At 50.7% G+C, this 26,444-nt stretch overlaps 1 protein-coding gene across 1 annotated transcript; it reads right to left on the bottom strand.

The window, feature by feature from the left end:
• Positions 1-1,805: 1,805 nt before the first annotated feature.
• kif26ab (kinesin family member 26Ab) lies at positions 1,806-25,129 on the bottom strand. The gene is made up of 13 exons (XM_056590521.1): positions 25,048-25,129; positions 21,042-21,225; positions 17,217-17,432; positions 15,673-15,766; positions 14,542-14,807; positions 13,028-13,211; positions 11,526-11,685; positions 10,932-11,094; positions 6,914-10,175; positions 6,175-6,368; positions 5,223-5,246; positions 4,835-4,985; positions 1,806-4,735 (listed from the first exon to the last, which is right to left on the bottom strand). The coding sequence occupies exons 1-13, from the start codon at positions 25,062-25,064 to the stop codon at positions 4,548-4,550; spliced, it is 5,103 nt and encodes a 1,700-aa protein (XP_056446496.1). The 5' UTR covers positions 25,065-25,129; the 3' UTR covers positions 1,806-4,547.
• Positions 25,130-26,444: the final 1,315 nt, after the last annotated feature.

The raw sequence follows: 26,444 nt of genomic DNA, 5'->3' as shown, positions 1-26,444 counted from the left end.
GGTCAGTGCATATGCTATAGAAAACAGTGCCCCTCATCAGCCTGAGACAAGGTCATCGCATCGTGTTATTGCCAAACACGAAACATTCACGATCGCGGCCCGAACTATTAGCATTGAATAAGTCAACACGGCCGAATCAAGGGCCAAACTCTTTATCGCAGAATACAAGAGCAAACTCGTTTATGTCAGTTCTCTATCTCAAAACTTGAGTATGACTTTGGCACACACACTAGCCGTTAACTGTTTGCTGTGAACAGAAAGACACACACACAAACACGCACACGCACGCACGCATTCGTGACGCACACGTCTACACACACACATGCACACACACGCTGAGGGGCCATCACATCCCCTTGTGCGGACGGATCCCCTGCGGCTCTACATTAGTACCCAGGCCACCAGGTCTGCTGGATGACTTTGGAATGTCCAGGAGATGCTTTGTGCTAATTGGCTAAATGGCGTGGTTGGTTGGGTTCACAATGCCAGAGGAAGGGGGGGATGCAATTGATATCAATATTGGAATTAATCATCCCTGTCAACGTGTGACAGCAACGCCACCCCGTTTCCCCTGCATCATTTTACCCCACTGCTTGCTACATTGTTTACAGTAAAGAGGGTTAAATACCAAGCAATAGATCACTACAGTTGTTTCAAGAATTGCAATTAATTCAGTCCTCCGTAATGAATCGCTCGGTTTGATCTACAGTCTTAAGTGCTATGTCGGCCCAGCGGTCGAGTGTTGAGCTCGTATGGCCGTCCATCCAGAACCATAGGAGGAAAACCCTGTGGGACCCTACTCCTTACAGCTCTTTCTAACACTACCGACTCGTGCAAACCCTCCACTAATGCAATCCGCTGGGTGGGAGGAAATATCAATAGTTACAGCCCCCTAAAGCAGGGATGCTGAGCCAACATAGAGACCTATGTGGGCCTTACATCTCCCATAGCTTCTCACATAGCTTCTCTTCTACTTTTAATTACAACAAATAAGTAGCAGCGTTGGGTCAGCTTTATGGGGCTTTTAAAAAAGAGCAAGCTTGGTGAGGGCAGAGTGGATTCTGCGATGCACAACGACTTCTGTTTACAATGTCAACGGTGATTCAAGGAAGGGGCTTGTCGTAGATTATTCCTGGCACTGCTCCACTGTATATCTGCGTGACGACAGCCAATGACAAATGAAACCGTGCGGAGAGCAGCAAACATATGTGTTCCAGCGGCGTACAAGTCAGACCGAAGCCAAAGTGGAATGGAAAAAGAAACAGAGAAAGTACAGGGTGCATATTAAATTGATTTGGGATTCCTGTTGAGGCAGAATGGCTGGGTGATGACAGCCATTCATTTGGATTGTGTTTGTGAAACGCAGGAAAACAATCAATCCTAAGAGGTTGGCAGTGTGCTAATAGAGTAGAGGAACATAAAAACTAACGCTGAGGAAACTTCCAAGGCAGGAAAAGGGAGGGCAGGGGGAGGGCGTTGGGAGAATGGCTGCATGGTGGGAGTGTGACTTTCTCTCCCCCAGAACTCATTGCTATTCTCCACCAACAGCAGGCTTCCTGCTAATAGGATGGAAGCCCCGAGGCAACAAGATCTGCCGCAAGATGGAGCAGGCCGGTGGGCAAGCAGACCTATAGGTACACAATCACACGCCGCAGCCGCCCGGCCCATGGTCTACCCCCTTGTACCCCGACTTCCGTCCGGCCGGGGAGCCAGGAGGAGCCAGGAAGGGAAGAGACCATGAGGAACGGTGAGGAGCCATCAGAGCTGCCAGGGGTCTTGGGTGACTTGTCACGTGGGCAATTACAGTGTGTGCCAAACCTCTGAACGTGGAAGACTCTGAGAATACTAATTCCAATATGATGCCCGCTGGGCAGCTTTGCATGGCATTTAATGAGTTTGGAAAACACACACTCACACATTTGTTGGATCGACTTTGGATACACTTACGTGTTGTTGGGCTTGAGAACACATTTAGGTGGCATTGATAAACTTGTTCCAGACCTGCTGATTTACCTTTGGAGCATTTGCTAATCAACAAGACCCTTGATCAAGTCATATATTTAGTTAGACAAATTGTACCTCCTGTTACTTTAAATGGACTCTGGCTGCAGTTATATCATATTTTAAATACGAGTTATAAAATGTAAAACCAGAGGAGGTAAGAAGTTTGCTTGATTAAACCATCTCAGCTACCGAAGGAGAAAGCTCTCCCTTGAAAGATCGAAGTCACCATAACTCTGTGCTTCCAATAAGAGTCTGCAAAACACGCTAACCTTGACCTAGAACCAGACATACAGTATATGCCTGCTGCTTTTCCAATTTCCTAAAGTCAGCCTGAAGGTCTAAAAGTGACAACTGTGTGAAAATCATTGTGTGGCTCTTTTACGGTATACATGACAAATATTTCTTCCATAGCGGTCCTCTGCAGTAAACGTTCTTAGGACTGATGATATCAGAGCCCTCGAGTCATTCGCTCTAATAACAACAATCCCTTAGCTTTGACACAAACATATTTATCTTTTAAATGGGCAGACAAAAAATATCACACTTTGTGTCATCGTTAAGAAGAGACATTTTATTCACAGGTACTGTAAAACACAAGCTGCCATATCATACATTTATACACAGGATTTGAAAAATCCTATAAAAAACCAATGATATTTGAAAATATGGGTATCGATATGAAATATGACCTTACATACAATAATTTCTTGGAAAAAAAGGTCTCTGTTGGATAATAGTAATTTAATTTATGAGCTTTACCCTACAATAGTGAAAACAGAGGTTATTATACAAAAATTTGAATGGTAAAATTGGAGTACAACAGTATTAAAAATGATTAAAAAAATCCCAAGCAGCATCTTCAAAGAGGGCCTGAGAAGGTATTACAAAGTAAAGTAAAGAAAAGGAAAAAAAAGGCGACTGTCATAGTTGGAGAAATTTGTACCCATCCAAATACAATAAAATCATTTTGTTATTCTAAATACCCGAATTCCACAGCATCCTTTTTAATTGTATCATTCATCATCATCCATTTGGAGTAAAAGCGGGCAAATTCTAGCAGCTGCAAAGAGCCGATATAATGATTGAGCTCTGCTAAACCTCGACCATCGCAGTTGTTGGTAATGACACATTGCACCATTTCACAGCAATCTCCTTCGACACATTTTTTGGAGTCTTTGATTGAGACACTGAACACGTTAAAACCACCATGAGAAAGAAAATAATTGGGAGGATGTAACTTGCAAGTTGGTGTGCTTCTTCTCACGCTCAGATGGGTGTAATAGGCCGTGACACACTGCTGTCTACATATTCCCATTGAGGTTCATAAGTAGTTAGAGTAAATATAATGGTATGCATAGAACCAAAGATTCAGCACCGCTCCAGAGAGAACACTAGAAAAAGGCCCAGCAGATGCTAATCAATGTTCCTTGTATTGTGAATATAGTCAAAGCAAAACCCCGGTCCAGATTCAGTTAGCGGTACAACTGGGCATGCTAACGAGCACTGCTGTGAGCGCAAATGAATTCCCATCGTCAAGGTTAGCTTGCCAATGCGAGCGTTGCTGTTTACTCTAACTGGAAAGTGTGGCAGCAAAGTGAACAGTTAAATCACGTTTAACAACCAACGATGACTGATATGTTTTGGTTTATTCCCACACTTTCAGTTAGCAAGAAAACATGGCTGCCCACGCCTGAGTGACCCCCCCGCCACCTAACTGGTGCTTTAGCTAAGTGCGTCCACAGAGACCCATTGGATCAAGGCAACTGGAGGGGAGAACACATTCACTCCATCCTCGCGAGCCTCCCCAGCCCAGCTGGCAGTGGATGAGTGATCAACAGCAACTGTAGTCCTTGAAAATATAAACCAGGCCGGTGTAGAAAAAAAGGCTAGAAAACGATAGAACCAGAGATAGAACATAAGGCGCAAGAGGCTGGATGGACATGGAACAAATGCTGACTGAGGTTTGAAACATGAGAAAAGGCAGAGAGAGCAATAGCATTACTGTATCGCCATCTTTTTTTCTTCTTTTTAGATTTTTTTTTAACCTAAAAATGAATTTGTACACACAACATAATCATATAAATACACTATACAATGCAATATAAAAACCTTTTTGTTTTGAAAAGGAATATGATCGGAGTTGGATATGCTAATCAGGATACCTGCCCCCCATAAAAAAAACTAAAAGAAAGACTCAACAACAAGACAAGTAAAGAAGGCACTTCTGGTTTGTTATTCATTGACTTTTGGGTAAATGATGGCCACTCGTTTGCCATGCGGACAACAGCATTTGTGCACACGTTTCTCTCCATTTACAACACACTATAGAAAACGAGGCACTGCAGCTAAGTTGTTGAAATTCTCTCTTTGTCCATGCAAAGACTCACACGCTGATTGGGAATGGGGGTGTTGCCCTTTTCAAAGCATTCTTTTCATTCCAGTAAGTATCTATTCACTGGCTGCTACATTTCTTCATCCTTCCTCACTTTCTCTTCCTGGCTCCTCCATACCTCCTCCTTCTCCTGCTTCATCCTCTCCTCTCCTCAGACTCCTACTTCACAGGGACCTTCTCGTACGACCGCCGCCGCCGCCGGCGTGCTGATGTCAAAGCATGTCACCATCATCACGCGGGCCTTGCATAGGTTGACGCAGAATTCCAGCTCTTCTGTCGCCTCCACCAAGGCCTCCAGGTAGTCTGCGGATTCTTTGTCCAGATCCTGGTCCACCTCGACTATCAAAGCAAAAAGGCGTGAAGGCTGTTTAGTCCCATGCTAGCACTTCATTCAAATCTCCTAATACACACCCATGTTCGAAAGAAGGAGGTACTTACACTCTCCGATCCACTTCCTGGGGTCCATCATTAGCCGGGCTTTGGTGTCCTCCAGCTCCTCCCACAATGCCTCATGTTTTACCCGAAGCTCCTTCACCTGCTGTTGCCTTCTCTCCAGAACCTTCAGCTTACTGTTGAAGTACTGCAGGCCCTGAGGGGGGAACACGCACACGGTGAGACACTGGAGGGGGATCGAGGGGGACATGCCTAACCTGTCGTTTAGTTTGATTTAGTATTTCCTTGATTCCTGAATATAATATATATATATATATATATATATATTATATATATAATAACTGAAGCCCATTACGTTGGAGGACGATAAATTGTCCTAGAAACGTACAGTATGACAAATGGATTATAAAAACTGTAATAATGTCATGCGTACCTTTTCAACATCCTGAAATGGTTGCTGAAAGAGAGAAGAAACAAATTAACATATTTTTTATCTCATTTGCACGTTACAAAATAAACATTCACAAGGAATGTATAAACAGCATGAGTGTACTGTGTATGAAAAGTATTTGCACACGATTCTAATCCTACTTTTGTGATGATGAGTAGGTCTAGGCTAAAGCTGTGCCTTTTCTGAGCCAGTCAACCAGGGATGGCTGGTAAGGACATTGTAAATCATCATTAGCTAATTGAGAGTGAATCAAACGACGATCCAGGGGGTTTAATACGTCCTCTTAACAAGTCCTTCTCTCACTGCCTGACTTGCCGATGCAGTTAATGGCCCACTGGAGAGGAGCAGGCCATAAAGAGCCAAGCGCCCAGATACGAGCTCTGCTGAACGGCTAACAGGGGCTGGTGGTAGTGGCAGGCGAGCCTTCATCCTACATTCCTCTTCACCACTAAACTTGCTGTCGTTCCTCTCACACTTCTGTTCCCGATCTGTAACCGCCAGTGAGCGCCAGCCACCGGGACTCAGCGCTTCAATCCCAATTAGACCCAGACAGTAATTGCCTGCTGATCTTTCCACATTCCTGGGAAGCTCTGGCAGAATCCCAAGCCTCGAGGTCTGGTCCCAGACACTAACGCTAGGATTTGCTACCAGGCAGACTTAAGGTCAGACGGCTGAGACACATTTTTCCTGTCTTGTACTTTAATACGTTTCTGGGAAGGAGTCAGCGAAGACTTTCCCACAATGTAAGCCATCGTGTCGTATGTGGAGCACGTATGGAATCAATGTCGCACATGTAAAGCATGGACGGGGCTCTGCATTGCAATAGGATGTGTTAAATCCTGAGATAGTGCTTTGGGAGATCTAAAATAACTTCAGACATGTGACGCCCCTAGTCACTCACGGAGAACAAGCCAAAATCGTCCCCTCTGCTCACCTCTGCTATTTCCTCCTGTCTCCGTCTTTGGAGTCTTTCCACGTCATCGATCTCATACACCTTAATCTCAAAGGGTTCCTTCAACGGCCCGGACATAGGGGGCAGATCCACCCACTGGCCCGCCGTGCCAGCCTTCTTCCCAAGGGAAGATGTGTCTGGCATGGGCGCGGGGATAAGCCGTCTCCTCTGGAAGCCTACAGGAACCAAGCACGGCAGACACAGTTATGGAGCAGAAATACAAAAATGGTATTTGCTGGCCACTGTGTGTTAATATGTATGAGCCTCGCTCTGAGTTGTTGAGAGTCGAACGAAGCTCTAGGCGGGCCTGCTGTGTTATGTTGATTACATATTTATAAGGGCTTCATGACTCCTGATTCTCTAGCTCCACAGTATAAACAAATTGAAAAGGTTGGTTTGCTGCAGACAAAAATCTCGCGCTGAAACCAAGACTCTATATTCAAGTCAGTCTGTTCGATCAAAATATGCAGAATATAATTATAGTGCATATCTTGATGAATAAAATTATGTTAAAGTAAAGTAATTCAGCACCTGTGTCTGTCGAATTTCCTATGAGAACGGATGAATTTGTTCATTGCAGAATAGCGATGGATCTATTCATTTTGATCTGCTCAACAATAACCCATCGACATTGCTGCATATTAATGTATCAACGGTGTGCTATCAGATAATGTAGGACCTAGACATACGCATCAATATATATAACAGGTTGCATCCTCACCGTTAGACCTCTTCTTGGGGGGCTTGGAGCTCCTCATTCGGCCCGACGACATCCCGCTCTCGCTCATCGAGTCCAGGGCCGAGGAGGCGCTGCCTGTGGCCTCGCTGTCGCGGATCATGCTCTCGTAGCCGCTGCTGCCGCCGCTGTGGTAGAAGAGGGCGGTGCGGCCCATGGCCGGAGGGAGCTCCCCGCTCAGCACGCTGCTGTTGTCGCTGCCGTGGCCGCTGCTGTAGCGCTGCGGCCGCCTGGGAGCCGTGATCTTACTGTAGGGGGAGGGCAGCGCGGCGTTGGGGGACTTGTCGTCCCCGACGTTGGCCCCGCTGTCGTTCCCGCTGTCCGAGTCTCCCGACGCTCGGACATGCTTGCCCGACGTGGTGCTCGACGCCAGCTCGCTCACCCGGCTGTTGGCGGCCCTGATGGCCTGCTTGGTGCCCATAATGGTGCCCCTTCCGGGCTTGCTGCTGACTGCGGTAGTGGTGGTCCTGGTGGCCGATGTCCTCCCGGATGGAGGAAGGTTAGCGTTGGCACCTTTGGTCACTGGTTGTGCTAATGACTTGGTCGAGGAGCTCAGACCTTTAGAATTGCTGGCAGACAGTGAGCGGGCCTTGTTTACATTCGTCACTCCTAACGTCCTGGGGTTAACGCTGGCTTTCGCCTGCCCAGGTTTACCGATTCCTCCGGGGCTCCCGCATGGAGATGGTGGGGAGGTAGCGATGGGAGTGCTTGATGAGCTAGAAATCCCAAAGCGTGGAATAGACCTGCTGGATTTACTGCTGTTGCTCCCCAAACTGGCCCCACTGTTTTCCCTACTGAGAGCTGGTCTTGAACCTGATAGGGACAGGTTGTCACACCTCTCCAGAGACATGTGACTGCCGTAATGTAGCCCACCGTCTCCTCTGGGGCCTTTGGCCTTCAGGCTTGAGGTAATTTTGGGGTCAGACTTCAGACTGGAGGTTTTGAAGCTGTTGAAGTCTCCCCTGCAGCGGACCTCCAGCTCATCCTCTGAGACCAATGACCGCAATGACGATCCCATCCCTGCCTCCCCATAGGCTAACCTTAAGGCACTTTGGGGTAACAGAGTCTTGTTCTTCTGGTCAAGACTGGACTTTCGCACCGGAGGGGGAGGAGGGGAAATGCCACCAGGCCTCGGGAGAGCACTGGCTTTCTGTGTGTTTGCCTTGCTGTGTTTCCCGAGAGAGGAATACTTTAGGCTACTGGTAGATCCAGTGATATCCTGTCTCCCCTTGGACTCTGTTGCAGCATGGATGACAGGCACAGTCCCCAAGGTGGTGGCACCTCGCCTGAGCAGAGGCATTTTGCTTGGGGGTTCGGTTTTCCTACTGGCCGACTTCTCACAGCCATCGACCACCCTTTGGGATGAGGTTGAACCCTGGACCTTGGGTGGACGAGGTACGCTGTTGCTGCTGATTGGTGTTTTGCGGGATGGGATGCCACTCGCTGGGTTTTTGATAAACCTGCCTGTGATAGTGGGCTCAGGTAACTGGGGTTCTGAGTGGTTGTCTATGCGATGCCAAGGGTTCTCTTGCCTGGAGTCCTTACCCAGAGCCTCCCTACTACTACTGTGGCTACTGCTATTATGGGAAATGGATGAGGTAGGTTTAATTTTCCTGGGAAGACTGGAGTGGACTGTGGAGGGACCTTGTGAGGGTTCAGAGGAACTAAGAGATTGAGCTTTAGTGATTTTAGACGTGTACTTCGGTGACCCTTTAGCTGACTGAGGAGTTGGAGGACACTTTGTCAGGGATAACTTGCCTGACGCCGCGCTGTCACTGTCAACGTCGGAGAAACTGAAGCCACTGTCGTTGAAGGAGCTCTTAGCCTCTCTGGGGGATGGCTCACAATGGAACATACCAAGAGAGTCCAGGTAAAAGGTTCCCTCAGGTCCCACATGCTTGGCCTGTGGTAGAAAGACATCTGTGGAGTGAGCGCCTTCGCTCTCCACTGTGCACACGCTAACCTCACTCAGCCAGGAGCTGATGGACGAGCCCCTGCTAGCCATGCAAACCATTGTCTCCTCCTGGTACGGTGAACCCGAATCCGTGTTAACCTCTGACCCTCCGGCGGCTAACGTGTACGCATCAAACTCATCGTTGATGCTGCTGATAATGCTGACAGGTCGGGAGCCGGAGGCCAGGGCCTGCAGGGAACAATCACTGTTGAAGCTGATGATGCTCGAGGGCCGTCCCCTGTCTACAATACTGCCGATGGCCAGCTCCTCCACCACAGTGAACACCAGCTCGTCCTCTCCGTTCAGCTCCACCGGCTGCTGGAGGGTGACTGTGGCTCTAAGGATGTCTCGATCCAAGCATCTCTCTCTCAGGGTGGGTCGCATCTGGCAAAGCTCCAATGGTGTCCTGCCAATGTGGGAGGTGAACGAATCCCCCTTTTTCCCAGCTTGGTAGCTCATTCCGACTGGAGGCATTCTGGTGCTGCAGCGTTCCTCATTGTCTCTGTGGTCATTTAGCTGGGGAGGAGGTGGAGCTGGCTTTGGCAGGGGCTTCTTGTTGAAGTATACCTTCTCCCTCACTACAGGCTCTGACACCGCTGCTGCAGCTCCACCCTGATTGCTCGGGCTAGTCTGATTTCCAGTCAACAAGATCTTCTCGCCATCAGCACTGGTCCTACACATACTCTGAGCACCTTCCACGGGGATGCATGGCCTTTGGGCATTGTCTGGTTTAGATTTAGACTCAGGGTTGCTGACTAACGGAGTGGCCAAAGCCTTAGGAGACGGTCTGGCTGAGACGCTCTCTTGAGAGGAATCATTAGCAATGATCTTCAAGGGACTATTCCCTGAACCCTCCTTAGGCTTGTCCATCTTGGGGCTGCCCTGGTTCCCCTTGCCTTCCCCAACAAAAGCAGTGGGCTCCTCACTGCCGTCGATGCACTCCAGCCTCTCCTGCAGTTCGGCAAATGTGTTGCATTTGAAAAAGTGGTCTCTGTCGAAAGGGCCGTCTCTCGTAGACCTCCTTCTGTTCAGAGAGGGAATGATTGGAACAAAGGCAGGGGGGCCTTCATTGTCGCTCAGCTCCCGGTCTGAGATAGCAGCACCTCCGGGCCCCACGTAAATCACTGTATCACAGGACTGCTCGCTGCTGGAGGAGTATTCCTGGTCACTGAGAAAGGAGGGCAGGTCTGGGTCCAGTGCCACGGTCCGGGGGTGGAAGGGCCTGAGGTGGGGCGGCCGGCGGATCCTGCCCTCCTCACAGGAACTCTCCCCGCCGGAGGAACTGGATGCATACTGCGAAGCAGAGGATAGAAGGGACCTCACTATTTGTTTGCATGTGCATGGGAGGCTAGGGTGAATCACATTAATGTGCCGATCGTTTTTGTAATTAATATTTATCCCAATCCCTTGTTGGACAAAATCAATTACAAACAGATATACATTTCTTACAGAGATCCTTAGGCAGGAAGTATTGATCACATGATTATTTGTTGAGCAGTGGGTGGAGAAATTAGAACTAGCCCTGAATTATACGGCTAATAAACTTTGATTTGAAGAAGCATACATTCATACAATAATGAGCTCCACGATGCAGAGGAAGGAGACGTCGAAGAGCGCAATGTCAGTCAATTTAATCGATGCATTGAATTCTCCTTGTGCACGGTAGAGAAACAAATGCTCTTGCAGCCCCATTAATAACATACACAATAACTCTGCATTGGATAATTAAATAAATTGAAAGGTAGGACTACTAGAGCATTGCTTCTGGCTAACATTTAAGCACAATAAACCTTGCATTGCGAATCCAGGAACATGTGTTTCAAGACTTTCCATGGAAACTGAAATGGCTGCAGCTTAACTGACATGGTACTCGTATCGCTGGTAAATCAGTGTTTCACGCACTTTCCACGGCAACTGAAACGGCTGCAGCATAACTGATATGGTACTCATATTGGTGGTATATCAGTGTTTCACGCACTTTCCATTGAAACTGAAACTCCCCTAATGTGAGCAACACGTTTGCTGTGTTTAGTAGATTCCACCGCGTACCTTCGTCTTCTTCTTCCTCATGCGGTGGATGCGGGAGGCCAGCTGGATGGTGTTGAGGGAGTCGGCGTAGTGGGCCGGGGAGTCCGAGATATGAGCGATCATGGTGGTCCTGCAGTTGATGTTCCCCAGGGACTCCCTGAGCAGCATGGTCAGCTTGCTGTCCCTGGATTGGTGTTCACACAATAAGGCCCAATCCCATTTCTACCCCTTACCCCTTCCCCTTCCCCTTCCCCCTTGTTTTGAAGGGGTAAGGCCCAATCCCATTTCTACCCCTTACCCCTTCCCCTTACCCCTTCAAAAAAAGGGGGAGGGGTAAGAGGAAGGGGTAAGGGGTAGAAATGGGACTGGGCCTAAATATATTTATCAGTTGAGCCATGCTTCAGCGAGTGCGAGGTCATGACAAATGAAGGTCATGACATGACAAACTGAAGGGCCCACTCGTATCGTATCCGAGATATAATTTGAAACAGCCTTCAAACTGCGTTAGTGGAAGTTAGACGTACGCTCCGAAGGCGCGTGCGGCGACCTTCCAGATAAATCCAGATTACACACAAATATCACGGCCGTAAACAAAAAGGACATCGGTGTTCTTACCTATAAGGTACATGCTTGGCTCCGTTGGCTAGAGCCATGATGACGTTTCCCAGCGCGTTGAGAGACAGACACAGGCCTCCCCCGCCGTCCCGGCTCTTGCTCAGGTCCTTCTCGCAGCTCCCCAGGTCTATGAGGTGCAGCCGGCTCCGCCCACCGGACACTGAGGAGAGAGAAGGGGAGGGCGTGACTTTGGTGAACACTGCAGTGGGACAGTTGGAGCTTGGGGGGTCTGGGGGTAACCACCCTGTAAGGTGGGCCTGACTTGTGGGGTAGGATTAGCTCAGGAGTAAGAGAGGGTTGCCTTGTAACCTGAGGTTGCTAGTTTGATCCCCAGCTCCTCCTAGCCGAGTGTCGAGGCGTCCCTGAGCAAAACAACTAACCCTGATGTGTAGTGAGTAGGGCAGCCTTTAGGGGAGTAGCTCACCCACAGGCGGGGGAGTAAGAGGCAGGAGCCTCGTATGTCATTTAAATAGGGAGGGCTCACAGTCATTGTAGTAAGTCATCGTAAGCTGCTGTCACAGCAGAATGTCTGATGATGGAGTCTAAAAGACTAAAGGGGCTAAAAGGTTAAGAAAATAAATTTGCAGCTATACTTTGTTGTGTGCCTGACTCATGTGTCGTTCCACATCGCTGGTGAGAAAACAATGAGTTTTGGGGTTTTGCAACAAGAGGAGAAAACCATTAAGCTCACATGGGCATGACTTGGAAATTGACTGATTCGCCCACTTATTACTTTGAGGCAGAAGTGCAACGCATGAACGCCAACTGTTTTCTTTCTTCTTGCACAAGCCAGAACCCATAAACATTGAACATGGATACCGGGGAGTTATTTATTTTATTTATACTTATGCTGTCTAGCCTCCAATAAATAACTTGACGGTTATCGGGGCCATAGGAGGCGGGTCACACTTCAAGAGCAATAATAAGAGCTCACTGATCGAGGAATACATGCTGAAACACAATCCATTACACCAAATAAGTGTTCAGAGCCAACATTACTGAAAGTGCTTCTGATTATCTACTGCATTAGATCTATAATTAACTGATTACAGAGCACTCTCTCGTGTTTGTCATCAAGTCTCATTATTGTTAATAAGAGTCACACAGGCATAGTACAAAGACGTATGCCATACAGAGAGCACACAGAGTGTCCATGAATGTTCAGATCCTAATTAAGGGAAACGATAAATCCACATTTACAATGTAAAGCACAAGGACAAACCGGCTGCATAGGGGCCTGCCACCAACAACATAAAAGACGACACAAAGTGGATATCCACTTAGGTACTCTGCCGTCGCAGGCAGGCAGTCCACTCCCGTGCCTCCACAGGCAAGGACACGGCCTAATGGCACCGAATGGGCCCCCAACGCCATCCCTCCTGCAAGACCCTCCAGAGGACGCTTTAGCTAAAGGTAACCAGCGACTCGGAGCTGCTCTCGTCCTTTGGCAGATAAAAGCACTCCCGACCACTAAAGCGGAGCCGACGGGGGGCTGTACTCACTGCCTCCCTTGCCGCTCTTCTCCATGCGGTACTGGTACACGTGCAGCGTGAACAGCATGTGGGAGTTACGGCGCTCCTCCTCGCCGGCGTCCGCCCGGTTGGTGCTGCGGGCTTCCATGGCGGCGTCCAGGAGGAAGGCCGCCCTCTCGGCCGTGGGGGCACGGAGCTCGCTCTGGTTCTGGAGCTGTATGGGGGAGGGGGGGTCGAGGGTGGAGGTTAGTGGAGGGACGGAGCAAAGACAAAGAAGATCCTCACGCTGAGTGTGTGTGTGTGTGTGTGTGTGTGTGTGTGTGTGTGTGTGTGTGTGTGTGTGTGTGTGTGTGTGTGTGTGTGTGTGTGTGTGTGTGTGTGTGTGTGTGTGTGTGTGTGTGTGTGTGTGTGTGTGTGTGTGTGTGTGTGTGTGTGTGTGTGTTTGAGACGTGGCCAGCATTGGATCAGGAAGGCATGAGGCTGGGCGGGATACAGAGGAGGAAGGCTTGGGAGCTGTGGGAGCTGGCTAATTGGAGCCAGCCACACGTTTCTTGCCTGTTATATATTGGATCTCGTGGGCAATGAAAAGTAACAGATATGCACGCCGGGCGGGGGATTAGCGAGGGGGTGATGGGGAGCAGGAGGCCGGGGCACGTCCATCACCGCGCCACGGTGAGAGAATGGAGGTGGCCGACAACAAAGAGCAAGATGGAGGAGGGTTGGAAGAATGCGCCCTAAAGAGACAGCAAAGAGCGAGCAGGGAGCTTCAGAGGAGCCCGGCCGTCCTTTGAAGTCCCAGTCCACACGGTTCCTCCCAAAAACAACATCTGACGGCAACACCTGCCAGCGCCTTCAGACCTCCGCACCCCCCTGCACCCCCCTTCGAAATAACCCCCGAAAAACACCTTCAGCTATTGTGTTTGTGAGGGGCCAGCACCGACACGGGGGTAGTAAACGCAGATGGATTCCAACAGTAATCATCAGAGTGAGGCTGCGGAGGGAGCCATCAATAGGGGGGGTAACGTTGGTGGGGAAAACACAAAGCAAAGGATTACAGCGGCAGGTCGACGCAGGGCATCAGACGGACTGGAGCATGGTGGGATGATGAAAAACAAACACAAAGGCAAAAGGCGAAGGCTCCGTGGGCAGGATGATAGACTGCGGTGTGGATCGGATCAATAGGCAGACACAGTAATACATAGACAATAATACAGAGGGAGAAAGGGTGGGAGAGAGAGAGGGAGTGGGAGAGAGAGAGAGAGAGACTGAGACAGAGAAAGAGACAAAGAGACAGAGAGAGAGCGAGAGAGAGAGAGAGAGAGAGAGAGAGAGAGAGAGAGAGAGAGAGAGAGACTGAGACTGAGACAGAGAAAGAGACAAAGAGCGAGAGAGAGAGCGAGAGAGAGAGAGAGAGAGAGAGAGAGAGACTGAGACAGAGAAAGTGAAAGAGCGAGAGAGAAAGAAAGAAATAGAGTGTTTGCTCGCGAAAGAGATCAAAGAATCAATGGCAGCACGGCCCCAGGTCCTCCCCGTGTCCCCCTCACCTGAGTGCCACAGATGGGGTCCTCGCTGAGGTTGATCCCGGGGGTCTGGCCGTCCTGCGCGCTGCCCGCGGTGGACACCTCGGACAGCAGGTCCTTCAGCTCCTCGTCCTTCCCGAAGATCTCCACGGCGGAGACGCGCACCGAGAAGCGCGTGGCCGCCTTCTCCTTGCGCTCGGTGATCAGCTTGAAGAGCCAGGAGATGGCGCAGGGCACCACCCCCAGGCTCTGCGCCGAGCCGTCCTTGCCCAGCATGGTGTACGTCTTGCCTGGGGACATGATTAGTCGCTGTTAGTGTCTGAGAGCTGGGGAGCAACACATTTACATTTAGGGCATTTAGCAGACGCCTTTATCCAAAGCGACGGTTCAGACACACGTTCACACACCGACGCCGGAGGAGGCAACCACAGGAGCAGTTGAGGGAGAGGTGTCTTGCACAGGGACACCTCGACACTAGTTTGATCCCGGAGGAGCCGGGGATCGAACTAGCAACCTTCTGGTTACAAGTCACCCCCGTGTGTGTTTGCTTCCTTCTCCGAGCGGTATCACAAGCAACAAATACATTGTGCAAAAATGAACAAAACGTGATGAGGTCTGAATTTTAAAAGGGTGCACCCAGTAAAAGAAAATCAAAGGGCAGGATGAAACGCACGGCCGGCCTGTCAGGCGCTGAGGAATTACAGCCAATGGCAACGCAGCAGGAGAACTAGCCGCCGTGGTTAGAGGCCAGGTCAATGACTACCGCTTTAATTACCGACCTGAGCCCCCAAGGCTTGATTCACGATTCAAACACACACACACACACACACACACACACACACACACACACACACACACACACACACACACACACACACACACACACACACACACACGCACACACACACACACACACACACACACACACTCACACTCACACTCACACATGCACACCCGCACACACACATACACACAACCACCATCCATGTTGCTTTCTTTGACACACGCCAGCGCCCTACCACTACTAAGCCCATTGTGGACATTGGGAGGTGCTAACAAAGGCTACAGAGAGTTTTCTTTGGCTAACACAAAGACCGCGCTGTGATCTGGGAGCGGGGCGGGGCGGGGGGGCGGGGGGGCGGGGGGGGGACCTACCCAGCTTGACGTGGCCGAAGCAGAAGATGCAGCCGTCCGCACCGTTCACCACCGACTGGAGCACCTCCGCCACGGTCCCCGAGCAAACCTCCACCTGGAGATACACACACACACACACACACACACACACACACACACACACACACACACACACACACACACACACACACACACACACACACACACACACACACACACACACACACACACACACACACGGGCGTTACACTCCATCTAATCAATGCACCAGGAATAATGTACTTGCTCTGCTTGGTTAATGACAGCTACTGAAGACTGTATATGTATACTTTTACGGATTTGTCATCATGATACAACACTGTCTGTTTTAATTGCTCATTTCCGCATTTTTCTTTTTGCTGTAGTTGATAATCGTCTTTGAAAATAGGCTAACACGGGGAGGAATTCTCATTATGTCTGCGGTTTTTGTGGGTGCATGTGAAAGTATGTCTCTTGTGTGCTTGCGTGCGTGCGTGTGTGTCTGACTGCATTTGCGATAGTTGTTCATATCTGTGTGTGCACGCAGCTCTGTGATCTTGTGTGTTGCAACACGCGGCTAATGTTTTGCAATCTGTTTGCGAGCCGGGTTCCTCTGGGGGCCAGGGTTTGTGCAGCGGTGGTCTCCTCCTCCCATACATCACACAGCAAACAAGGCCTCTTAGCGTACAACAGCTAGCTGTTAACCACCAGCGGCGCTCTCCCTGTGGCTCAAGCAAGAAGCTAAGGGCCAGGGCTTCCAGCAGCATCAAGGCCTGCAGCCAGCAGACACTTTCTGGAGGAGCAGGCTGGGCAGCAGTCCCCGTTCATCTCTGAACTCTGCTGCACTCTAGCCCGGTTGATTTTTAAATGTGGGTTGTGCAGCTCATGTCAATGTAAAAACAGCTGATGAAAGCCAGAGGAGATTCTGGTGCCCTCATTGGACCAGAGTTGGATAGCCTTAAGTATTCTGTCCCTTCTTTGTTTTACTCAAGACAAACCTATCATATCGGCACGTTTGTTCTCATACTTATTTTTGGGGATTTATAAAATGCATCATCTCAAACATATTTGACCAAGGAGCCACGACCGAAAAAAGCAACGGTCAACATCCATCGCACTTTTGAAACGCCTACCTCCTAATAGTTTTGGATCCTACTAAACATGGCTTGTCTGAATCAATGGCAGGATTAAGGCTGGCCAGTCCCTACATGTGCTAGCTATAACTGGTATCAATGCAATGTCGTTCCCATGACTTGAAAGCCCAGCTGTTAGACCAACGCTGGGAAAAATGCACCCACCTCCTATTCCCAGAGTTCCCAGAGCACCATGCTCTTCCCCTAAACCCTACGGGCTCAACCACACCATGGCGACACCCCCCCTCTGCCCTTCTGAGATTAACACCTTGCTGCCCTGCCCATGGGCCTATGCATGTGTGAGCTCAGATCACTTGTAAATATAGCCCTATAGTGTGAGAATATATATATCCCCAAGACGGGCGTGGATGGGTCCGTATCGCGGTGAGCATGAAGAAACACGCAACGACTTACTTGAGATGCATCCTGGGTAAACACCGCGTCAAAGGCGAATATCTTGGGCACGGCCACGGTGGCGGCGCGGCGGTGGCTGGAGAGGGAGTGGGGGCTGGAGGCAGGGTCGTAGAGGGTCAGCTGCTTCTTCCTGCTGTCCACCTTCAGGAAGGACCCGGACTCGGAACCGGAGTCGCCTGCCTCCAGGGACGGGCAGATCCGCATCATCACCTTCACCTGGAGACAGAGGGGGGGTGGGGCAGGCTGTCAGATCAGAGACTTATGATGATGATGATGATGATGATGAGGACGATTATGTAGATGATGGCGAGTCTCATGATCATCATCATCACTTTCACCTGGAGACACAAGGAGGGGGGCGGGGGGTGGGGCAGGCTGTCAGATCAAAGACTTATGATGATGATGATGTTGATGATGATGATGAGATGATGATGATGATCATCATCATCGCTTTCACCCGGAGACACAGGGAGGGGGGGCAAGCTGTCAGATACACAGACATATGATGATGATGATGATGATGATGATGATGATGATGAGGATGATGATGATGACACAATTATGACTATGCTTATATTACTACTGCTACTGTCTCATTCTACTAAAAATGTAAATCAATAATTTTGAATATTACTAATATATGTATGGAATAACAAAGCCTCAATAAACCAAAGCAGAGGAAGAGGAATATAAAGGAAAGAAAATGGATCCAACCCAAGGAGAAGTATGGCTCCGCATAACATATCCTGTCCTGAACAACGTGTCAGAGGGGTGACTGATGGCTGCAGTTTCCATGGAAACCTACAGCCCTGCATTGACCAGTGATCCAGCTGGGTCAATACAAAAGCGTAATGGTGTCAGCAAAGGACTACTAAGCCGGGACTGGAATCGGCGGCGGTAAATGGAGGTAGGTGTGTCTCTATCGCTCCGTGCTGCACGATAATCCATGCAGCAGGCTGTTTTCTCTGGAACCGGGGCGACCTATACCAGCATGGGAATGTGAGAGCATATGGGCCCCCTCTTATCCCTCCTACTCACACAACCTCCCTCTCTCCCTCCCTCTATCCATGTCCTCTCCCTCTCTCTCCCTCCTTCCTTCTCTTTTCCATCCCTCTGTCCCTCCCTCTCTCTCTTTCCCTTCTTTCTTCCCTCCCTCCCTCCCTCTCTCCCTCTATCTCTTCTCCCTCTCTCCATCTCTCGCTCCCACCTCTCCCTCCTCCATCGCTCCCTCCCTCCTTCTATCTCCCCTCCCTCCATCTCTCTCTCCCTCTTTCTCTCTCTCTCTCTCCCTGCTTCCCTATGTCCCTCCCTCCCTTTATCTCCCCTCCCTCCATCTCTCCCTCCATCCCAATCTCCCTCCCTCCATCTCCATCTCAGCCTCCCTCTGTCCCTCCCTTCCCCCCACTCCCCCCCTCCCGCTTTATCCCTCCCTTCTTCCTTCCATCTCCCCCTCTCCCCCTCTCTCCCTCTCCCCCCCTCTCTGCTTGTGCCTGGAGATCTATGTCAACACAAACGCAGTTATAATCGGCCATTGGTATTCTGGTCTTAGCTCAGAGTCTGAAGAAGACCACATGCTATCGGTCACAGCGCATCATGCCTGAATCATATTAACAGAAACACACAGCTTCCCCCATTTCCTCGGCTCTCCATCAATGCATGACAGTATGAGAACACGTGATATTATCAGTGGTCTCCTATTCATCTTTATAAATCATAGCCGATCTGGTTACCTTTTATACACGTAGATATTATAGGTATATCCCTAGGCTTCGTTTGCCAACATATAACTTACAACGAAAGATATTCCATGAAACATACAGTTGAAAATACGATATTTCTGACTGGGCACTGCTGCTCTCAGGCATGGAAAATACCCAACATGCTTCAATTGCAACTAACTCCTCTCTTTCTGACAGAGGGCTGGTTCTCTCTCTCTCTCCCTCTCTCCCTCCCTCCCTCTCTCGTTCAGCCTCTCTTCTTCTCTCCCCTATGCTTTTTTACGCCCACACACACAAAGCTCCAGTCTTCCCCCCAGAATACTGTTTAAATATGGCAACAGAATACAGGCTGCAGAACCTCCAGTTCCATGCAGTAGGCAATCAATCCTATGTTTCTCCCTTGCTACAGCATAGGCGCTGCTGTATCGCCTGAACTCCCAATTAGCATGACTGACACATACATATGTTGATGGAATTACATTTGCTGTGACATTTAAAGTGGACCTAGAGCCAACCACACTGCGGGGCCTGCAGAGCCTCACCACGGAGCGAGAGCACACGGGACCAGTGGGGGCTAGCAAGAGTAGCATATATGTTGGCAGAGATTTGATTTCCAGGGAGAGCGAGAGGATTGGCTGAAGCGTTTTCACACCTCCGACCTCTCTGTTAATGGGCCCTGTTCCCTTGTTTCTTGAACCACTCCAGATCCATTAGTGGGGCATTTTCACGGCCCGTAACGTGTCTATCGGCTAAGGGAGCAATGTCTGGGTCAAGAGTGGCTCCGACCCAGATAGTGGAAGAACAAGAATGCACCAAAGGGCTTTCCTGTGGGAGACGGTCCAGCACAGTCAAAGCTGTGTTGGCTAACGTGTTTGGCTTTGGATTTTCTAACGCGGAACTGTTTCGAAAGATAATCTTTGATTGCATGAAGCACGGGAGACCTAATCCGAGCTAGTTAGACTTGGAGCAATGCCATGAATCATAGTATGTTTATTTTATCCTCCCAGATAGATAGTCTATCCTCAGGTGGCTGCCCGAGCAAGCTTTTACGATATCCGTCTGTCTGTCGGACGTTTACAGTATGCGGCAAAAGGTACAGCCGTCTGGTTTCTCTGGCTACCGAAGCGAGGACTTCCTATCCAGATGGGACCTCCACTTGTTAGGGGACTTCTGCTGCTCTATAAATACAGGACCGCAGCCCAGATAAACAATACCCCATAAAGCCGAACGGAAGAGCCCTGTGTTTACCCAGCGCCTCCCTCCCTCCCGCCCGCCGCGGCCCGTAGCGTGCAGAATCCACGCAGCGTGATTTTAAATCCTGATGCTGAACTTGTCAACAAATCCAACCGCATTGTGTTGTTCTCGTCCTTTATGCTAAACCGGACCGCTGGTTGCTCAGCACGTAGCGCTGGAAGTTCCACAAAACGAGTGAATTCATGACATTCCGGCAGGCTTATCGGACTCCATCTCTTCAGCCCGGACGAGACGGTGACGGGGACGGGGGGCTGCGGGCTGGCGTGGCGCCATGTAGTGTTCTCCAATTCCAATGAGGTTGGTGTTTGTACGTTGTCTGTATGCGTGTGTGTGCGTGTCTTTGTGTTGCCGTGTCTGGCGTTGTGTGAATGCGCGGGTGCAGGCGTGCGCCGTCCATCTGATGATGCTTGTGCCGCATGTACTGAACACGGTGCCCACGCCCTTGATTCATGCACGCACACACAGAAACTCTCTCACACACACACACACACACACACACACACACACACACACACACACACACACACACACACACACACACACACACACACACACACACACACGCATACACACACACACACACACACACACACACGTGCACACGAATATGCACACTCACACAGAGTCACACACAAACGAAACGAAGCGCGCATGCATGCACACACACTTGCACTCACACTCGCAGACACACACACACACACACACACACTCACAATCACACACACACACACACACACACACACACACACACACACACACACACACACACACACACACACACACACACACACACTCACATACACTCACATACACACACTCACACATACAGCCTCGCTGGCGTGCGGCCCCTCACCTTGCCCATCCCGGGGTTCTCTTTGACCTTGGAGACGGCGCGGAGCAGGCATGGGGGCGCGGGGGGCGGGGACACCTGCAGGATGCCGCTGAAGTTGGTGGAGTAGACGGAGGGCTCCTGGGGGTGGAGCAGGGGGGGCTGGTGCTTCTTCCGCTTGGCGGACAAGTTCAGCTTCTGAGCTGCCCTGCAGGTGAGGAGAGGGAGAAACACAAGGGAAACCATGAGGAGAAGATCTACAAAACCAACAGCGCAGTCCCGTTGGAGTCTGAGAGCTCACACACACACACCAGATTTGCTAGCAGATATGTCTAGCAGGGGCGTTTTCCTCCGAGACCTGATGGAGTTTAAATGTCTGGTGTGACATTTCCAAAGGCGCTGCGCATAGCCTTTGGAAATAACACGATACAACTACAAAAGAGAAAGGTCAATAAGCCCTTTCTATTCTCTGCCCAAGTAAACAAGGCCAGCATGGGGGCTGATATGGCCTCCACTCCTGCCTGTGCCTCCGTATAAAATGAGTTTTCTCCCAGACGAAATGCCTGAGTATTTCTTTTACCCCCGAGCACTGAATGAATCAACTTGTCAACCGCTTTTTTCCTTCATCCACCGAAATTGGAGACTTATTCTTGATAGAAAACTTTGGAAAAAATGTCCTCATGCCCTAGTGTTCTCATTGTTCTTATGGGGCGCATGTTTGTTAGACTCTTCCATGTACATCTGTACCCCAAAAAGCCTCCAACTGAGGTTGATTCAGCAAATTGCTGATTTCACAAATGAAAGTTCAGTCAGTCGCTGGTTGAGAGCAAACATTCATATTATTCTGATTCAAATCCTGTTCCATAAGCATGTGTTTTTGTAAGAATATTTTAGCTTTTATCTAAACAGACTTCATGAAAGATTCACTTATTAGGTCTTGGTGACAGGTAATAAAACCAAGCAATCTATGCACTGCTGCATAGAAAAACTAAGAGCTCTGGCATTCCAACCGCAGTGTTGTGCTCCTGTAAAGCGCAGGTTGTCATGATAGCAAAGCAGTCGACATGCATTCATTCATATTTATCAAACACACGATAAGTATCACAGACGGGACGGATGAAAGAGGAACAAGCCGCCTCCTTCTGGCCTCTCAACACGCCTGTTGTCAGCTTCTGCTGTTAAGTGGTAATGACAGAATATTTCCCCCGTCGTTTGCCTCACCGGGGCTGGGATAGGTGTGCTCTTGGCCTTTGATCATCCACAGAGAGCAGGCGTGGGGAAAGGTGGGCGTCTCACCTGAGGCTCGTTTGATCATACGATCATATGAACCGTACACAGCATCGTCTCATGGTATGTATGTGGGATCTGACTTAGTAAGGTCCTCTAAATGAGTGGTTACACCACACATCCAGCTTTATATTAAGAGATTGAACTGTGATTCTGCTGCTGTTTTCGCCGGCGGGCGTCAGAGCTGTTTGTGCAGGGGAACATTCTGGGTCACTGGGCCACATGATGAATAGCACCCGTCCCAGCCTCACTCTTTCCCAGGGACCTAGCCAAACGCCTCTCTGTGTGACCCCCTGCCGACAGACCCCCGCTGAGAGAGTGCCTGGCCAGAGATATGGCTTCGCTCCGGCTGGATTACCGTCCCTGCAGCAGCCCGGTTGGGAAGACAAGGCCGGGCCCGGGAGAGTGATTTCTCTCCTGGAAACCCAAACGCTCCAGAATGGCGTTCAGTCAAGCAGTCAGGAGGCGGGAAAGTCTCAGGTGAGACAAAGGAGCCCTTGTCAACATGATGGGGGGATGGGGGGAGGTCTGGCAGGGAGAATGAGAGAAAGATGGAGCCCGCAGATGAAAAGGGGATAAATCTGCAGAGCAAGGGATTCCTGGAGAGACAAAGCGAAAAGGAGAGAGAGAGGGAGAGAGAGAGAGAGAGAGAGAGAAAGAGAGAGAGAGAGAGAGAGAGAGAGAGAGAGAGAGAGAGAGAGAGAGAGAGAGAGAGAGAGAGAGAGAGAGAGAGAGAGAGAGAGAGAGAGAGAGAGAGAGAGAGAGCTAATGCCACAGGAGGAAAAATGCAGATACAGAGGAGACAGAGAGACAAAAATGCGAGGGAGGATTGCATACAGAGGGAGATTGAGAGGTAGACACAGAGATAGAGAGAGAGAGACATAGAAACATAGGGGGAGAGACATTGCTGTTTCCTGTGGGGGAGGCCCCGGCTCATTAGACCTGCTTTAAGCTTTCCTGTGGACAGAACCCGGTACACTGCCGCCAACCCCCCCCCCTCCCCCCCTACGGCCCCCCCCCCACTCCCAGACTGACAGCTGCCCCACCCCCGACATGACACTTCCCTTCCCCACCGTCGCCCCCTGCAGCGACAGCCCAAGAGCACAATCACGGAACACACCGCTGGCTGATGGAATAATTATTGCATCCAAAAGGGCCGACAGCAGAGGGCCCTCCCCGGGGAGCAGCCCGTGTGTGATAGCATGCGAGACGGATCGCCGCGTGAGCGTCGGGGGGGTAGAGAAAAACGAGATGGAATAGATGAATGTGGGATGGAGGCGAGAGAACAAGTGTGCAGGAACGCACGGTATTGTGTGTGTGTGTGTGTGTGTGTGTGTGTGTGTGTGTGTGTGTGTGTGTGTGTGTGTGTGTGTGTGTGTGTGTGCACGTGCGTGTGTGTATGTATGTGTGTGTACGTGCGTGTGTGTGTGTGTGTGTGTGTGTACGTGTATGGGTAAGGATGTGCTTTTGCCTCTACAGTAGGTGTAGGAGCGATTCTATTCGAGTGTGTAAGTGTGTGTGCTCATGCATTTGCACTCTGGCACACATTTGCATATATATGTGTGTAGGTGGCGAGTCTGTGCGTGCATGTGCATGTGTGTGCGCTAGGCGTGCATGTTCCAGGCCTGTATGTGCATGTGCATGCAATTCTGACGAGAGCACATGTTCATTCAGGATCCAAGCCCCTCACACACCTCCTTCTCTTCTCACCCACTGATTTTTATCTCCCACAGAAGAGGGACATCAGATAAGAGCCATTACAGGGGCATGGCTGTTTTATTCTGCTGCCCGTTCGGTCTGGAGCACACACACACAACCACGCGGACATTCTGTAACCTTGGCGTTTAATGGATGATGCACAATGAGGCTGCATGCGTTTGCTTAGGGGAGAGGGAGAAAAGCCAGGCTTGCACACAAAACCACACACACACACACACACACACACACACACACACACACACACACACACACACACAAAAACACACTCACACACACATACATGCATACAGACGCACACATACATGCATATGTATACAGACCCACACACACATGCATACAGACACACACACATACACACACATACACAAACACACACACACACAGACTAATGGGAAAATTAATTGCTTGTCATAATCTCTCTCCTTTTTCTCTTACCTTTCACTAAACCTTTCACCTCTTCTTTATTTCTCCTACCCCCTCCTCCCCCCTTACTCTCTCCCTAGCTCCCTCCACCCTCTCCCTCAAAAGGGGGAGGTGCAGGCAGAGATTCCCTCACCCACAACAGCTCGTCCACCTGTTCAAGTCCCACAATCAAACCCACGCTAATCAAGGGTTTGTTTCCTCAGCATATCTGCGGATCAGAGCCCGAGGCTGGAGCTCTGGCGCACGCTTCCCCTCTCAGTCTCCAACGGAGCGGACACCAGCCTGGCTGCAGGGTGTGAGCCGGACCGGTGGCTGAGCACGTGCGGCTCCACACCAACAGCTCTGTGACAACACGCCTGTGTGTGTGTGTGTGTGTGTGTGTGTGTGTGTGTGTGTGTGTGTGTGTGTGTGTGTGTGTGTGTGTGTGTGTGTGTGTGTGTGTGTGTGTGTGTGTGTGTGTGTGTGTGTGTGTGTGTGTGTGTGTGTGTGTGTGTGTGTGTGTGTGTGTGTGTGTGCGAGACAGGCGCAGCATGAGAGCGAGAGAGTGTGAGACGGGGAGAGAGAGAGGGAGACAGAGAGAGAGAGAGAGAGTACTACTTACAGCTCTTTCCAATCCATTATCTAGTGAATGATCATAGCCAGAAAGCCTGCAGCTGAGCGAGATCTACCCCGGCGTCCGCGCCTGGCTTCTCCATGACTTCCCGTTTAAAAGTGGCCGTCCCAAAGCACGGTTGTTGGGGTGGAGCGGGTGGAGCGGGTGGTGGGGGAGGCGCAAGGAGGAGGAGAAGGAGGAGGAGGAGGAGGAGTTGGGCCGGGGGTGTGGCGGCAGTGGTTCACAAGCTGCGGGGCTCTGGGGGGGAGCTTCTCTTCTTCACAGCGCGGATCCTAATCATCGAGGGGTTCCACTTGATTTCACAGCGGTTTGTAAGAAGTCAAAGGGTGGGAGGGAGAAGGACGAGGAGCAGGTGGAGGAGGAGGTGTCCAGGGCGCACGAGGAGGAGGTGAAGGTGGAGGAGGAGGAGGAGGAGGGGGAGGAGGGGGAGGAGGGGGAGCCGGGCGTCATAGTAACCAGAGAAGCGGCAGGTGGGATGGAGCGGGGTGTAGAGGTGCTACCTTGGAGGAGCAGCGGTCTGCGTTTGGGGGAGGTGGGGGGGGGGGGAGAAGGAGGAAGAGGTGGACTGAATGCAGCAGGGAGGGGTTCCCGTTAGTCCGGATAAAAGGAGGAGGAAGAAGAAGCAGAAGTTGAGGCTTGGTTCAGATGCCGCTCCTCCTCTGTTCATAATATTCCAGTGTGGCGCGCGCTCCGCCGTGCAAAAGTTCAGTCTCAGTTCAGGCATGAAACACCCCCCCTCCCTCCCGCCTGCAGCGCCGAGAGCCTCTCCGGCTGCTGTTCAGACACACACTGCTCCCCCGGTCCACTCTCTCCAGCGCTGCTGCAGCCCGCCAGGGGGTAGCCTGGCTGTTCTCTCCCTGCCGGTTCGCTCCGTTAGTCCATTGTGAGCTCTGCTGCCTGCGTGCCCAAGCGACCGCCGGTCCTCCTGCGGGTCGCTCGCTGCGGGCTGTCGACCGGGAAACGGGGGCAGCGGTGCTGGCCGGACGGTTGGGTTTCGGGGGGCGGTAGTGGTGTGGGGGGGGAATAGGGAGAATTCCTGCTCCTGTTCAGCCTCTCGCTCTTTCTCCGGCTGTCGGAGAAATGCTGGCAGCTGTCCTCTGCCTTCTCGCGCTCTCTCTACCTTCCTCTCACTCGCTCTGCCTCCCGCTCTCTCTCCCTCCCGCTCTCTCATCAGCCCAACCCCTCTCTCGCTCTCTCTCGCTCTCTCACTCTCTCTCTCTCTCTCCGGCAGCCAGGCGAGGTGTCAGCGCTCGATTGCTGGCTGCTCGCAGCGCAATTTGCTCTCTCTCTCTCACTCGCTCTCAATCACTCTCTCTCTCTCTCTACCAACACGCACACACATGCATACAAAGAACCCCCACACACACACACAGGCACACCCCAAT

Source organism: Gadus chalcogrammus, chromosome 5 (genome assembly GCF_026213295.1).
Source record: "Gadus chalcogrammus isolate NIFS_2021 chromosome 5, NIFS_Gcha_1.0, whole genome shotgun sequence".
In the NCBI taxonomy this organism is placed as follows: Eukaryota; Metazoa; Chordata; class Actinopteri; order Gadiformes; family Gadidae; genus Gadus; species Gadus chalcogrammus.
This window is presented reverse-complemented; position numbering and strand designations above follow the sequence as displayed.

Coding starts and splice junctions, on each gene's coding strand:
- kif26ab (XM_056590521.1), bottom strand. Junction 14,808..15,672: donor CTTCGGCCACGTCAAGCTGG/GTAGGTCCCCCC, acceptor TCATGTCCCCAG/GCAAGACGTACACCATGCTG. Junction 11,095..11,525: donor GCCAAGCATGTACCTTATAG/GTAAGAACACCG, acceptor ACACCAATCCAG/GGACAGCAAGCTGACCATGC.